Source organism: Pipistrellus kuhlii, unplaced genomic scaffold (assembly GCF_014108245.1).
Source record: "Pipistrellus kuhlii isolate mPipKuh1 unplaced genomic scaffold, mPipKuh1.p scaffold_m20_p_15, whole genome shotgun sequence".
Classification (NCBI taxonomy): Eukaryota; Metazoa; Chordata; class Mammalia; order Chiroptera; family Vespertilionidae; genus Pipistrellus; species Pipistrellus kuhlii.
In genome coordinates, this window is record NW_023425460.1 from 34,161,345 (window position 1) to 34,177,242 (window position 15,898).

At 38.2% G+C, this 15,898-nt stretch overlaps 1 protein-coding gene across 3 annotated transcripts in view; it reads left to right on the top strand.

The window, feature by feature from the left end:
• Positions 1 to 1,074: 1,074 nt before the first annotated feature.
• SLK (STE20 like kinase) overlaps positions 1,075 to 15,898 on the top strand; it is a 43,686-nt gene continuing 28,862 nt past the window's right edge. For 2 of the 3 annotated variants that reach the window (XM_036438938.2, XM_045582069.1), the window contains exons 1-6: positions 1,083 to 1,232; positions 9,589 to 9,753; positions 11,726 to 11,774; positions 12,104 to 12,253; positions 14,860 to 14,932; positions 15,093 to 15,287. In XM_036438938.2, coding sequence (XP_036294831.1) covers positions 1,083 to 1,232; positions 9,589 to 9,753; positions 11,726 to 11,774; positions 12,104 to 12,253; positions 14,860 to 14,932; positions 15,093 to 15,287 — 782 coding nt within the window. Of the gene's footprint in view, positions 1,233 to 9,588; positions 9,754 to 11,725; positions 11,775 to 12,103; positions 12,254 to 14,859; positions 14,933 to 15,092; positions 15,288 to 15,898 lie in introns of all 3 variants that reach the window. The other variant, XM_036438937.2, reaches the window with a different exon arrangement.

Sequence of the window (15,898 nt, forward strand, 5' to 3'; positions counted from 1 at the left end):
GGCTCTAAAGCTCCCAGCCATCACACATGCTCCTCTCACTGTACTATTGGCCCCATTTGAAAGCGAGAAAAATCCTTTCGAGTGGGGGGAGCCCATCGGTACAGCTCAGCATTCAGTGTTTACAAAATTTCTCAGCTCCAGCATGGAGGCCACATCCGCTAGCAACATCCACAGGGTCTTGCCCGCGGGGCAACTCTATCAAAATCCTGAGCTTATAGGATTTTAGGGTCTTAGAAGGTCAGTGGGGCACAATGCGTCAGGAGCGAGGGACGCCCAAGTCCACGTCGCACCCCGGGCGGGATGCCTGCAAGCCCCTCCAGGCCGCCGGCAAGTCGCGCTCAACGCGCGTGCGCGGGGCCAGAGGGCACGCCCCCACGCGAGCGCGCGGCGAGCGGGGCGCGCGGCCTGCGGAGCGCGGCGCGCGCTGCGGCAGTGGCGTCGGCGTCGGCGTCGGCGCGCGCTCCAGAGCGAGGCTGTGTGGGCTGGGAAGGGAGCGAGGAGGAGGCGGCGGCGGCGGCGGCAGAGGGGAGCCTAGGGGACGCGCGGGCCTCGCGCCGCGGGAGCGGACAGCTGCGGAGGGGACGCCGGGCTCGCGGCCCGAGGCGGGAGAGCTCGGCCTCGGGGACTTGCCGGCCCCAGAGGTCGCCGGCCGCGTCCCTTGCCCGGTGTGGGCGCCGCCCCTGGAGACTCGCCGTGACACGGGCCTAAGCCGCGGCGACCGACCGACCGCGGGCGTCGGGACCGCTCGGACCCCTCGGGCCGGGCTGGACTGGGACCGAGTCCGGGCAGGTGCCGCCCCCGCGAGGGCCGACAGGGGGCAAAGGCACCCACCGCGCTGCCCGCGGGCCCCGGGCTCGGCCGAGGGACCGCCCGCGCAGCCCCCCCCTCCCCGTGGGTCGGAGTCCGAGTCGCGCCCCGCCTTCCCCGGGACGCCCAGCCGGAGCGGCGGGAGCCCGGAGAGCCCGCGCCCGCCGCCGCCGCCGCCGCCGCCGCCCGCCGGGCTCGCGCGGGAGAAGAGGGAGGAGAAACTTTGCCTTTTATTGTTAAGTCCTTAAGTGCCAGGAACTCTGTTGGGAGGAAACATGTCCTTCTTCAATTTCCGTAAGATCTTCAAGTTGGGGAGCGAGAAGAAGAAGAAGCAGTACGAGCACGTGAAGAGGGACCTGAACCCGGAGGAGTTTTGGGAAATCATAGGAGAATTGGGTGACGGAGCCTTTGGGAAAGTGTACAAGGTAAGAGGGAGAAAAACGGGAAGTTGCGCTTTGTAAGATAAAACAGCCATTGTCCTGGAGTGGCACGAGGATTTCTTTCACACACCCCCCCCCCCCCCCCCCAAGCTCCCCTTGTCCCTTTCCTGTCTCTTGCCCATCTTTTGACTTCGGAAACGGACATCCAGGCTGTCATCCAAGGAGCAATCAGGACAGGAGGGTCTAAGGTTGGACGTTGAAGAGGGATTGCTAAAGGGAGGTGAGGGTCTTACACTGGTTACTCTGTCAAACTTGAAAGGAAGTGGGGAAAGCTCTTTAATTGAAAGCAGGGGTCAGGTGGTGTGGCCTGCAAGTACTTTAAAAACCATACTCACTACAGAAACTCATTACGCTTTTCAGTGGCCTTATGTTTGCAATCATGTGTATGATTGTACTAAACCAACTTCTTTTTTTTAAGAGTCAGGGCATATATTGTACATAGGTAACACATAACCTATGTCTTGGGATGAGAGCCCAGCGATTGCTATTTGCCCACCATTCTTGAATTGGTTGCTTCACAACGTCCTATATAAAATGGAGTGGAATTTCTGATAGAAAATTTCCAGAAGAAAACCTGCGTTTAGTACTAGTTTCCAGAGGAAGCATTGACTAGAAGTCAATACCAGTGCTTAAGAAATTAAAAAAAAACCTCACACACTTTATTTATCTATTTATTTATATTTCAGTAGAAAGAGTCTTGAGGATTCAATCTGAAGGCATTAGTGTTAGCTGTTTATTATCCCATAAGGGCATCTGAATGATGTCATTAGAATATTTTCATCCTGAAGGGTGAGGTTTTTATGAGACACAGGTTTAGGGGAAAGATCCACGTGAAAACAAAGAACTGATGTTTATACAGGCCTAAAGCACTTTCACATAATTTGACCCCATGAGAGTCCTGTGAGGGAGAGAGGTCGGTGGTATCTACATTTCACAGATGACACAGAGTCAGAAATTGTTCAAAGTCACACACAGTTTAGATTTGAACTCAGGTCTTCTGGCCCCATATTTACTGTTGTTTTTCACTCGAATGTCCATTGTAAAAATGATAGAATTCCCCCCCTCCTTTCTAAGCACCAGCACACTTCTGCCTTTGCTCTGCCTCAGGTGCACCTCTCAGCCCCTTGCCTTGCTCATTCTTTACTCAGGCTGAAATATACACTCCGTGTGCTTTCAGAACACATTCTTCACATGTCTGCTATGGCACTGTTACATGTTATAGTTAACATGTTTATGTTTTTATGATAAAACCAGAGGCCAAATGTAAATTCTGATAAACATTTGGGTTCATCAGTTGCCTTAGCACATAGTGTATCTCTCTGTGTTTGTTGAAATGAAAGAATGTATGTTACCTACATGTGAGTGCTATTGAAGTTATGGTATGCTGTGAAAGTTGGCAAAATAAACTTCAGTGCTTGTGTGGAGCATAGAGAATGGGTTCCAAAGGGAGTTTACAGTTTTGATGTATGGTAGGAAGGAAGGGCTTTTAGTACGGTGGGAGGATCACTCTGGGAATTGAGCTGTAGTGTTGGCTGTCACAAACCAGCTCAGGGGTCTTGGACAGGACACTTCTCTGGACCTCCATTTTCTTAGCTGGAGAATCATAGGTTTCTCCAAACGTTTGTTTTGATTTCTTCACCTAGTAGAATTCTGAGTATGCAGTTAATCTGGGAAAGGCAAAAATAAGTTACTCAAGACACCTGCAATCCGGTGGTTAGAAGGTGGTAGGTAATTATAGGCAGTTTTCATGGTATAAGTGTTTTATTGAATAGAACATTGTAGTATTAAAACACTGGCCCTGGAATTGTACTATATCTTGTCTACCTCAATAGTCTGTGAATTGGACAAATTACTTAATTGTTCCATGTCTCACTTTTCCTGATCAGTAAGATTTGTTTTAAATGTGTGAAAATTAAAGGAGATAGTTAATATAAGGCACATAAAAAGGGCTCAGTAATGCCGAGACCGGTTTGGCTCAGTGGATAGAGCGTCGGCTTATGGACTGAAGGGTCCCGGGTTCGATTCCGGTCAAGGGCATGTACCTTGGTTGCGGGCACATCCCCAAGTGGGGGGTGTGCAAGAGGCAGCTGATCGATGATTCTCTCTCATTGATGTTTCTAACTCTCTATCCCTCTCTCTTCCTCTCTGTAAAAAATCAATCAAAAAAAAAAAAAAAAAAGGGGCTCAGTAAGTGGTAGAAATTACTGTTATTATATTTAGAATTCAGAAGCAAACTATAGGATGGGACAGGGATGTGCTCTCCCAGCCTGATATTTCTTTAGAAGAAAGTTTAAACTTACGGTATCTGACTGAAAGTTTCTGTTTTCCAAGATATGCTAGAAATTTTAAATTTCTAAACTTTCTGTGTGTGGGGAAAAGCTACTAAATTTCAGTATTGTATGGTGTAGAAAACTTTCTAAAATTGATTGTAACCATCATTTACCAATGGAAATTAGTAACTTATGAAGATTAAATTATAAACAGGCAATCATCTTAAGTATTTAATTTATTTGAAACATTTTTCCATCATATACTTGTATTCTTTCCATTCAGTTCAGCACTACACAAATCTGTCTTCCCTATTTTTAATCTATTTTCTCTTTTTTAAGTCTCTGACTTATCTTTATTTTTAATTTTCTCTTTAATGTTGTATTATTTGACATATAAAGGAAAACATATATATCTCTCAAACTTTTTATTTATGTATTCATTTTTTATTTATTATGGAGGATATTTTTCCATTGATTTTCTAGAGAGAATGGGAGAGGGAAAGACCGAGAAATATCGATGTGAGAGAAAATACATCAATTGGTTGCCTCCTGCATGAGCCCTGACCAGGGCCCTGGCTGGGGAGAAGCCTTGCAACCTAGGTATGTGCCCTTGACTGGAATTGGACCCAAGACCCTTTGGTCCATAAGCCCACATTCTATCCACTGAGCCAAACTGGCAAAGGCTTATTTTTTATTATTTATTTTTTTTAAATAAAATTTTTATTGTTTATAAGTATTATTAATACATATGTCTCCTTTTCCCCCATTGATCTCTCCCTGGCTATTCCCACACTCCATCACATACCCTCACCCCCCTACTGTCTGTGTCCTTGGGTTATGCTTATATGCATGCATACAAGTCCTTTGGTTGATCTCTTAACCCCCTCCTAACCTCTCTACCCTCTGAGGTTGGACCATCTGTTCAATGCTTCTATGTCTCTGGATCTATTTTTGTTCACCAGTTTATGTTCATTATATTCCACAAATGAGTGAGATTATGGTGATATTTATCTTTTACCAACTGGCTTATTTTGGTTAGCAAAATGCTCTACAGATCCATCCAAGCTGTTGCAAATGGTAAGAGTTCCTTTTTTTTTTTTTTTTTTTTTTTTTTTTTTTTTTTTTTTTTTTTTTTTTTTTTTTTTACAGCAGTGTAGTATTCCATTGTGTAGATGTACCACAGGTTTTTAATCCACTCATTAGCTGATGGGCACTTACGCAGTTTCCAAATCTTAGCTATTGTAAATTGTGCTGCTGTGAACATGGAGGGGGTGGTATATATCCTTTTTGATTGGTGTTTCTGTAATATTGCTGGATTATAGGGTAGTGTATCTTTAATTTTACTAGATGATGCCAAAGTATACCAAGTTACACTCTTACCAGCTAGCATATGAGAATTTCCTTGCTCTGCATCCTTGACAACAATTTTGATATTGTCAAAATTTTTCAGTTTTGACAATCTAATGTTGTTATTTATATATATATATATATATATATATATATATATATATATACACACATATATATATTTGTGGTTTTAATTCATCTTTCTCTGACTACTAATTACTAATAAGTTATTCTTTTGATAGCTTTATTGGTAGATTGAATTTCTTCTTTCGGGTTCAGTTCTCTTGTTCATGTTCCTATTACATGTCTTTCTCTTGTTTATTTGTGTATTATAGATTTTAACCATTTTATAAATCACTTTTCTACTTTGCTAGCTGCTCATTTGTAGTTTTAACAATTATGGAGCACTAGAGGAAGGCTGTAAGGAGATGGATGAAGAAAGGACTTTTACCTTTTTCCTTTTCTGTGGGCTTCCTGTTTGCTTTCCTGTTACTATACCATCATCCTAGTGGAAATTCCTCATCCAGCGGCAGGAGTTAAATCCAGTTTGTAGTTTTTGCAACACTCAGAGCTAGCCTCATCATAACCTTTCATAACACCAGCTCCAGTTGGCTGGCCCCCTCTTCCTCAAAAATTCCATAAGACCCCCTCTTCCAAGTTCAGAGAGGCCAGCAGCAGAGCAGATCTCTCCCCAGGGATCTGAGTTTCAGCTCTGCAGAATCTTTCCTCCAAGCTTCTGAGTTTTAATAATTCCAATCACTTGGCTCCCCTGGTCCTAGGGTACTACTAGTCTTTTCCTGCAGTTGTTACTTCCACCTCCCAGACTCTCTTAATCTTGTTTATTTTTTAATTACCTATTAACAACAGAATCAATAATTATTTATATCAAATTCTCTTTTAAAATGATCAGTATGATTTCTTTCTCCTGGCTGGACCCTGATTGGTTAAATAAGCTAATAAATAAGCTATAGTTGAAACAAGAGTAATGTAAGATGATGTAATTTTTACACTACTTTGTTTAGATTTAGAACATGAAAACAGTACAGGAAACTTAATAATCATTATGTTTCCCTGTTTATGTAAAGTGGCCAAGCTCTATTCATGATTTATAAAAATTAAGGCAGTAAGTTTTATGAAAACATTTTATCAACGTCAAGTACTATCTTGGTGTGTGTTATTCTATTGTTTTTATTAATATTTGTTTAGTTATTTCATTCTTTATGTGAAAATGAGATTGTTTCTTTTGAAACATTTTTAAATAGTCCGTTTTTCTATTATTATTATTATTATTATTATTATTATTATTTAATCCTTGCCTAAGGATATTTTCCATTGATTTTTTTAAAGAGAGTGGAAGAGAGAGGAAAAGACAGTGAGAAATACTGATGTGAGAGAAACACAGATTGGTTGCCTCCTGCACGAGCCCAGACAGGGAGGAGCCTTCAATCAAGGTACGTGCCCCTGACTGGAATCGAACCCGAGGCCTTTCCGTCCACAGGCCATCGCTCTATCTGCTGAGCCAAACCGGCTATGGCGAGCTTGTTTCTTTTTAACACTTATATCCATTATATTTGTTTAAAATGTAGTATTACATGCTTATCAATGTTTATTTCAGTTTTGAGTTTCAGAGTTCTTTAGAACCAAATCTTGATGAATAATTGTTATTTTCAAGCATTAATGTAGGAGGCACTATACTTTCTAATGTAACTTTTATTCATTATATTAAACAAAAAGGTTCCATTGTTGGTTTAATCAGAACTTTAGAGATTATCTAGTGTTACTTTCCTCCTCTTCATACTATTCCATTCAAAAGTAAAAGACATTTTAAAAATCTCTAAGGACATTAGTAGAAGCATGCAGAAGTAGAATGACTTTTAACTTCACTCACAATATCCTTAGTCTATTACCCGAGTTTATATTTTATAGTATGCCTCTTCAAAGACAGTTCCTCTTGTCTCTTTCTTCCCAGAGTATAATATTAAAACTAGAGGCCTGGTGCATGAAATTCATGCATGGGGAGCAGGGGGTGTACTTTAGCCTGGCCTACACCCTCTCAAAATCCAGGACCCCTAGGGGATGTTCAACTGCCAGTTTAGGCTCGATCCCCCTAAACTAGCAGTTAGATATCCCTCTCACAATCCGGAACTGCTGACTCCTAACCACTCTCCTGTCTGCCTCCTGATTGTCCCTAACCACTCTGTCTGCCTGATTGTCCCAGTCACTCTGCCTGTCTGCCTGATTTTCCTAACCCCTCTGCCTGCCTGTCTGATCACCCTTAACTGCCTTTGCCTGTCTGCCTGATTGCCTCTAACCACCTTTGCCTGCTTGTCTGATTGCCCCTAACCACTCGCCTTCCTGCCTGATTGCCCCTAACTGTCTCTGCCTTGGCCCCCACAGTCATGGCTTCATCCAGAATGATGTCCAGAAGGTAGGTCAGTTTTCTGGTCTAATTAGCATATTACGCTATTATTATTAAAGATGATGAGAGAAGGGGTTATGTTTCATTGGCTTATTTCTTTTGACTTAGGCGGACGGTGAGTTCTAATTATTTATTTTAAAAAATATGTATTTTATTGATTTTTTTACAGAGAGGAAGAGAGAGGGATAGATAGTTGGAAACATCGATGATAGAGAAACATCGATGATAGAGAAACATCGATCAGCCGCCTCTTGCACACCCCCCACTGGTGATGTGCCCGCAACCAAGGTACATGCCCTTGACCGGAATCGAACCTGGGACCTTTCAGTCCGCAGGCCGATGCTCTATCCACTGAGCCAAACTGGTTTCGGCGAGTTCTAATTATTATTGGTTCAATAATATCTTTCTTAGAGATACAACATAATGTTGTATTTTCATCAGTTATGACAGATTTCTTAATTTTTAACATCTCTGAAATTGGAATATGTCCTTTATTGATTGATGCTTTAGTATTATTGTTGGCCAGGTAAAGGTCATGTTTTATCTGTCATTGAATTTAGTTGTGTCATACAGTTGCAATCTCTTGCTGTTTAAATTAATAAACTATTTAAGGACCTTTTGAAGAAAAAATCCTGGTTTATCTAACCGCAGGTGCTAAAAACCTTTTAGCACCTGTGGTTAGATAAACAAAGTAGTATCATTATAATTGCAAAATGGGAGACAGTGACTTTAAATAAATTTTGGAAATAGGAGTTAATTTAATGGCCAGAGAATGATATTGTGTGAACATTAGATAACTCAGTGAATAAGTGATTAAAACTTCAATATATGAAGTATTTAATTATATATGAACCAGGGAAGCTGTCACTTATAGTTTGGGTTCCTTGTTCCTTTGCAAAGTTTTTTATTCTAAACCTCAGAGCGAGAGCTCCTGGACTGCCAGAGGGTGCAGGCTGGGCTGAAGACAGCCCCCCTCTGGTGCACAAATTTCATGCACCAGGCCTCTAGGATAAAAAAAAATTGAGACAAGCCACTAATGGGAGAAAATGTTTGCAAAAGATATCTGATAAACTACTATTCAAATATATAAAGAACTCTTAAAACTTAACTATTAGAAAACCAACAATCTGATTAAAAATGGACAAAAGATCTGAGCAGACATCTCACCAAAGATTTATAGATGGTCAGTGAGTACATTAAAAGATGCTCAACACTATATGTCATTAAAACAAGTAGATATCACTATACAACCATTTTAGAATGGTGAAAATCCAAAACATTGACAACACCAAATGCTAACAAGAATGTGTCACAGTAGGAACTCTCATTCATTGCTGGTGGAAGTGAAAAATGGAAGACAGTTTGGCAGTTTCCTACAAAACTAAATATATTCTTACCATATGATCCAGTAATTGTGCTCCTTGGTATTTACCCAAAGGAGTTGAAACTTATGCTTACACAAAAACATGCACATGTATGTTTGTAGCAGCTTTATTTATAATTACTGAAAGTTGGAAACAACCAAGATGCCTTCAGTAGGTGAATGCATAAATAAATTCTCACGTCTATATAATGAACTATTATTTAGTGCTAAAAAAATTTGTCAAACCATGAAAAGACATGGAGAAACCTTAAATGTATATTACTAAGTGAAAGAAGCCAATCTGAAAGGCTATATACTATGTGATTTCTGGAAAAGCAAAACTATGGAGTAAAAGATCAATGGCTGCCAGGGGTTATGAAGGAGGAAGGGATGAATGAGTATGGCATAGAGGATTTTTAGGGCAGTGAAACTATTTTGTATAATATAGTGGTGGACACATTTCCTACATTTGTCAAAATGGATTGACTAGCCGAAACTGGTTTGGCTCAGTGGTAGAGCGTCGGTCTGTGTACTGAAGCATCCCAGGTCAAGGGCATGTACCGGTCAAGGGCATGTACGTTGGTTGCGGACACATCCCCGGTAGGGGGTGTTTAAGAGGCAGCTGGTCAATGTTTCTCTCATCGACGTTTCTAGCTCTCTATCCCTCTCCCTTCCTCTCTGTAAAAAATCAATAAAATATATTTTTAAAAAATGGATTGACGGTACACCAAATACAAACAGTGGTCCGAGAATGATAAAGATGTGTCAAGAGGGCATTGATAGTGCGGGAGGGTATGTGTAGAAGCAGGGGGTATATGGAAACTTTGTACTTTCTGCTCAACTTTTCTGTGAACCTAAAACTATTCTAAAAAATGAAGTTTATTAAAAATAAAATTAAAAAACTAAGTATGCAATGGGATATTTTTTTATCTTAATTTTTAGGCCCAGAATAAAGAGACCAATGTTTTAGCTGCTGCAAAGGTGATTGACACCAAAACTGAAGAAGAACTTGAAGATTACATGGTTGAAATTGATATTTTAGCGTCTTGTGATCACCCAAATATAGTAAAACTTTTAGATGCCTTCTATTATGAGAACAATCTTTGGGTAAGTATTTTCTGTTGACCTATAGGAGTAAAAATGAATTAATTGTCCTAAAGAAGTTTATAAATTTTGAAAGCCTATTTTGTATATAACCTCTTTTGTTTAGTTACTTGTGTTGAGAGTTATCTGCGGTTGAGAGGGTCATTGACAACATAATTACCCTTAGCTTCAACAGATACAGGGGTGGGCAAAAGCAGGTTTACATTTATTCATATGGAAAAAGACATGCAAGTTATGATTATTACAATAGCTTTATTAATTCTGTGTTTTGCTACTCACAACTGTAAATCTGTTTGCCCACCTATATATTCAGATGTGTATTTCAGATTGTACCATATTTCATGATTGTTTGACATTGGACCCAAATGGAGAAACTTGGTTAGAATATTAAATTTCCTAAACTATGATATTAAATAGCCTTTTCTTATTTTTTTAAATCTTAGCATTTACTTGAAAATTTTTAAAAAATTCTTTTGCTTATAATTTTATTCTAATTTTTTCCTAATTAATGTAATAAATTATAAAATGCTTTCTAGAAATGTTATGTATTTATCTTATGTAATCAGGCCTTGCTTTAGTAGATGATATAAGTAGTTCGAGGGCTATATGTATAAATTATGTTCATTTTTAGAAAATACTAGACACAAGTAGATATAAAAATTAATGTTTATTATAGTAATGAGTCTCTTGCCCTGCACCAACACTAATTTAACCAAGAGGGCTTTTTGAAATGCAGTTTTTGTTTTTCTCCTTGAAGGAAGAAGCAAAGTGTTATGACAGAAGAGTAGGTAGAGCAAATAATACCTGACTAGGAATCAAAGGCCTATGTTTTTTGATCCTGGTGGTGCTAGGAGCTTAAATAAATCAATTAACTTTTATGAGTCTGTGTACTCATAGGATGAGCCAATGACCTACCTCCCAAATTATTTTTTAAATGATATAATGCATTTAAAAACAATTTGTAATTGGCAAGCATCTGTGAAAAATAAATTGTTATATAGAGGGAAAACAAAACAGGAAGGTATGTATTTTGTTAATATTTGTAATTTTAAAAAGTTACAGTTATTATTACTGTGATATCTTTTAATGTAACTGATCAGGTCTCTTAAAAAATGTTTCCAGAGATTATGATAAAAATGAACTCCTAGATGATTTTATAAAGAGAGAAGATATTTATTTAAGACTAGTATAACATAAAAAGTTGGACAACTGTGAAGGGACAGGTTAGTGGGAGAGGTAGACATTAATTAACCAAAGCATCATAGTCAAAATTACAATTGTGATAAGGGTTAAGAAGGAAAGGTACATGCTGGTATGTACAGGAAGGTCTGGGAAGGCATTCATCAGGAAGTGATAATTGAGCTAGGATCTAAAGGTTTTTTTTTTTTTAACTCGAACTCTCTATATTTTCCGGATTTATTTCTATTAGTAAAGCTAAAAATACTACATTTGATCACTTAAATCACAATAGTTACCTTAAAAATGAAAGTAATAAAATAATTTAGTAGTGATGAAATGGATATATAGTATTTCCTGGCCCTGGCTGGGTTGCTCAGTTAGAGTGTTGTTCCTACACACTGAGTGTGTTTGATCCCCAGTCAAGGCACACACAAAAGACAACCAATGAATGCATAATCGGTGGAACAGTGGGTCCATGTTTCTTTCTCTCAAATCAATAAATTAAAAAAAAATACTGTCCTGAGGAAAAATTTTATGCCTGGTTATTTTAGAGAAGCAGGCACGCTAAAAATGGTGATTAACAAAAAAAGCACATTCTTCCAGAATGTGTTCTCTTTGTGCTTTCTCAAATGATTGTCATTAAGACTTCTAACACTTTTAACACTTGTATGGTTAGCATAATATTATTTCCTTAGTCCAGTTAAGTTGACAGCTATTTTTTTTATCCTTTTTGCTAAATTGAAGAAAAAATACGCAAGCTCAATGTTAAATGCATGCTTTTTTTATATGCCTGCAGATCCTCATTGAATTTTGTGCAGGTGGAGCAGTGGATGCTGTGATGCTTGGTAAATACCTTTTTTCCTTTATGTTCATATCTTAAATTACATTTAATAAAAATTGATGGATTTCAAACATTTATGCATATATCTTATTGGTAGGTGAAGTTCAATCAGTTAAGAAATCAGCTTAATTATATTTTTATATTCTTAGACAATTGTAATAAAATTCTAAAATTAAATGATGAATATAATATACGAGGAAGTAATCTTATAGATATTCAGTTCTTCTAAAATAAATTCACTATATAAATCATTGACAATGATGGTAAAAGTAAGAGGCTGCTGACATGTTTTCATTGTGTAAAAATCTAGGTTTGTTTACTTTTTCCTTACAGAACTTGAGCGACCATTAACTGAGTCCCAAATACAAGTAGTTTGTAAACAGACCTTAGAGGCATTGAACTACTTACATGATAATAAAATCATCCACAGAGATCTAAAGGCTGGCAACATTCTTTTTACCCTAGATGGAGATATTAAATTAGGTAAGTTTATTTCTTTAAATAAGGCATTTGAATTTGTGCTTTTTATCTTCATTTTTTTATTATGGTGAAATATACTTAACAAAATTTACCATTTAAACATTTTTAAGTGTACAGTTTTGTACCATTAAGTTCATTCACATTGTTGTACAACTATTAGCACTATTCAAAACTTTTCATCTTCTCCAGCTGAAACTCTTTAAACACTGGCTCCTCATTGCTCTGTCTCCCACAACTTCTGGCAACAACTGTTAACTTTCTCTTTCTATGAATTTGACAACTCCAGGTACCTCATATAAATGGAATCAAATAATATTTGTCCTTTTGTGTCTGGCTTATTTTACTTAACATGTCTTCAAGGTTCATCCATTATGTAGCATGTGTCAATTTCCTTCCTTTTAAAAGCTGAGTAGTATTTGCATATATGCCACATTTGGTTTATCCTTTCATCCATTGATGGGCACTTTGGTTGCTTCTACCTTTGGCTCTTGTGAATAATGCTGCTATGGACATGGGTGTACAAATATCTGTTTGAGTCCTTGATTTCAATTCTTTTGGGTATTCCAAAAGTGGAATTGCTGGATCATATGATGATTCTGTGCTAATTTTTTTGAGGAACTACCATATAATTTTCCATAGTAGTTGCACTATTTTACGTTCTTATCAGCAATGCATAAAGATTCCAATTTCTCCTCATCCTTGCTAATATTGTTACAGGTGTGGAGAGGTAATGGGTATGAATTTGTTTATCTGATATTGCATTCCTCTTAATTTAGTCTTTTTTTCTAAATGATTTTTTATTTCTAATTTTCTCAAGTTCTGCCACCTCATTTCTGAGTTTTTGTAATTCTGACTTAATGTTACTCTTTTATGTCTTACCTCACCTAAGGATATATTGTATTGATTTTTTTTTTTTTTAATCGAAAGAGGGGAAGTGAAGGGAAGAGAGAGAGAACCATATAATAAACACAAATAGTTAGATTACAAAGTAGGACTTAATGAGTTTTAAGAGTTCTACCAATGAAATATCCCAAAAGTTAGAATTATAGTTATGGTTAATAATAGTAGCTACCATTTACTGTCCCAGGCCTTGGGACATAAGTACTAAATGCTGGATTTTGGTATTTAATTTTGAGAATTGTGGCATGTCAAACATGAAACCTTGAAAGATAGATGTATGACATGAGGTAATTTAGGCAGCTATAGGAGTTTTGTGTTGCTATTAATGGTTGTCTCTGCTGTAAACTTAAAAGATGGTGTTTAATAACGGCTTTATATTGTTGCTGTTCTCTAAAATTTATTTATTTTTGAGTGGCTTAAAACAACACAGATTTATTCTCTTACAATTCTGAAGGTCAGAAGTCCTAACGTTAAAGTGTTGGCAGGGCTGCATTCCTTTTAGAGACTCCAAGGGATAATCCATTTCTTTAGCAGAAGCTTCTAGAGGCTGCCTGCATTCTTTGGCTCATGGATCCATTCTCCATCGTCAATACTAGCATCTTCTCTGTCTCTGATTCGGAGCCTCCTTTCCTTCTTATAAGGAACCGTGGGATTCCAGTGACACACTTGGATAATTCAGGATAATTGCCCTGTTTGACTTAATCACATCTGCAATGTGAAGTGTTGTGATGTACTTAGTTCAGAGGATTAAGATTTGGACATCTTTGGGGACTATTATTTTGCCTACCACAAGGGAGGGGGCAAGCAATTTGGCAATATCTGACAAAATTACAGATACAGCTCTGGCCGGTGTGGCTCAGTTGGTTATGCGTGTCCTGAAGGGTTGCTGGTTAGAATCCTGGTCAGGGCACATGCCTGGGTTGTTGGCTTGACCCCTGCAGGGAGTGTGTAGTAGGCAGCTGATTGATGTTACACTTTCCTTTCGATGTTTTTCTCTCTCTCTCCCTTCCTCTCTCTCCGTCTCTATGCAGTCTCCACTTTCTGTCCTTGGTTATCAGGATTCTCTCCAGCTAGTTTTTAGTTGCTTATTCAGGTTTTTTTTTTTTTTTTTTTTTTTTTTTTTTGTATTTTAGTTGTAATTCCAGTTTGGTTCTGGGAATGTGTCTGTGTAGTAGTATCCACTTACTCTACCACCATTTTTAATTTCCTTTGTGCTCTATAACTTAAATAAGAAAACATGGTTCCTAATTTTTTTCTTTGTAATGTAATTTTCTGAGGAAGTTAGCAAGCCATATGCTATCATAAGGCTGCTTTGGTATAATTTGTTTTTCCCACTATAGAAAAATGTTTATATCTATTGATTTAATTATAATGTAGCACTAGTTGACATTGTTTTGAAGTGGATAGCCTGGTCTGTTTTAAAATTACAATCTTGTTCTTCAATTCTGGAGAATTTGTGATCTGAAGATGTATAAAGATGGTGGTATTAAGTGTGTTAATGATGGAATCTTTTCTGCATCATTTTTGGTGAGTAGGTGTGATAGAAAGAGGGTGGTCAAAATTAGGATGGTTAGAGAAGTTTATTTTCCTTACCCTTTAATAAGAATGGCCTTATGAAGGACTTGATATGTTTTCCCAAACTTCATTGACTGCAGGGAACTTTGCTTAAACACTATCATTAACACTTTTGTATAATTATTTATTTTAAGCGGATTTTGGAGTATCAGCTAAAAACACAAGGACAATCCAAAGAAGAGATTCCTTTATTGGCACACCATATTGGTATGTATTAATTTTTATGGATTTGCAGGTTAGTTATGTCAGCAGTTATTATACTCATTAATTTTTTCTCATAATTGGTGATACTGTCTATCTTTTATGAAGGTTGCAATAACTAGTCTTAAGTTAAACATCTTAATTTTTCACTTTTCTGTTTTCATAGGATGGCTCCTGAGGTAGTCATGTGTGAAACATCAAAGGACAGACCCTATGACTACAAAGCTGATGTTTGGTCCCTGGGTATCACTTTAATAGAAATGGCTGAGATAGAACCACCACATCATGAATTAAACCCAATGCGAGTGCTGCTAAAAATAGCAAAATCTGAGCCTCCTACATTAGCACAACCATCAAAATGGTAAAATATTCTAAACAAAGCTTTTAAGAAGCAAAACTTGATGCTTTATTCTTACAACTTTCCAAGAATACTTAAATTTATGGTACAAAGACTATATAAAGTAGAAAACTGATTTTGGTATAGTTTCAAGACTTAAGGACCATTTAAACTCTTAAAACTAATTTTTCCTATAATTTTTTCTTTTAAATCCTCACCCAAGGATATTTTTCCATTGATTTTTTTTAGAGAGAGGGAAAGAAAGAAATATCAGTGTCAGAGAAATACATCGAATGGTTGTCTCCTGCACATGTCCTGAACAAGGCTGGGTGGACGGGCGCCTGCAACTGAGGTATGAGTCCTTGACCAGAATTGAACCCGGGACCCTTTGGCTCTATTCACTGAGCCAAACCGGCTAGGGCCTCAATTTTAGAGAGAGAGGGAAGGTGAGAAAGAGGGAGAGAGAAAGAAAGAAACATTGATGTGAGAGAGACACATCGACAGTGGATCAAATCCACAACTTAGGTATGTGCTGTGACCAGGAATCAAATCTAACCTTCAGTTACCAGGACTACTCTCCAACCAGATGAACCACACTGGCCAGGGGTTTTCCTATAAACTTGAAGATACCAGTG